The following is a 690-nucleotide window of genomic DNA, read 5'->3' as shown; positions in this document are numbered from 1 at the left end:
GGGGGGGGGGGGGGGACTATGTGAGAGGATGGATGTGGGAGGAGGAGTTATCATGAGGGTTCAATTCATACTGCCTATGTTTAGGTGTCACATGCTGCCTATGTTTTTTATACTCTTTTCTCGTATGGAATATCCAGGGACTTCTGCGCTCCCAGTTACAGTCAGCAAATGATGACACTGACAATAAGAAAAGGTGAGATACTACTTCCATATCATCTTCACATTAGTATGTTGATGAATGGCCTTTCTTGTTTTAATATTTTTTTGACACACAGGAACCACTTTGTGTAATCAATCTTCTGTTTTGATATTCAATATCGGGATTTGGATTAAATTAGTTTACTTTCCCTTGTTGAATCCAAATCCTCCAAAATCTGTCGGAGCTGCTTTTTGCCAGCTTTTTTGCAATAGTATTTTCATCCTACTTAGTAAGTATGGCCATTAATCCAAATCCTCAAATGAAACCAAATATATATATATATATATATATATATATACTTGTATGGTAATTAATGAATATTTTTCTTTAATTTTTAATATTATAGGAGGGTATAAATGCAGTGCATCAAGGTCGAATGTTTTGACATTTCTGCAGTAATTGTAATGATAGTTAGAAGTGGATCGTATCTTTTCAGTGATTCACTGTTCTTTCATTCATGGAGCCAATCCTTTTTTTTTTTTTTTTTTTTT

General features: G+C 34.2%; 1 protein-coding gene across 1 annotated transcript in view; it reads left to right on the top strand.

Annotated features, from left to right (window-relative positions):
* The window catches only part of LOC111461720 (protein CASP), a 12,069-nt gene that overhangs the window by 4,838 nt on the left and 6,541 nt on the right, over positions 1-690 (top strand). The window contains exon 8 of the mRNA XM_023105344.1: positions 138-193. Coding sequence (XP_022961112.1) covers positions 138-193 — 56 coding nt within the window. The remainder of the gene's footprint in view (positions 1-137; positions 194-690) is intronic.

Source organism: Cucurbita moschata, unplaced genomic scaffold, assembly GCF_002738365.1.
Source record: "Cucurbita moschata cultivar Rifu unplaced genomic scaffold, Cmos_1.0 Cmo_Scf00025, whole genome shotgun sequence".
Taxonomy (NCBI): domain Eukaryota; kingdom Viridiplantae; phylum Streptophyta; class Magnoliopsida; order Cucurbitales; family Cucurbitaceae; genus Cucurbita; species Cucurbita moschata.
The sequence above is the reverse complement of the archived record's forward strand: the minus strand, read 5'-3'. Positions and strand labels throughout refer to the sequence as shown.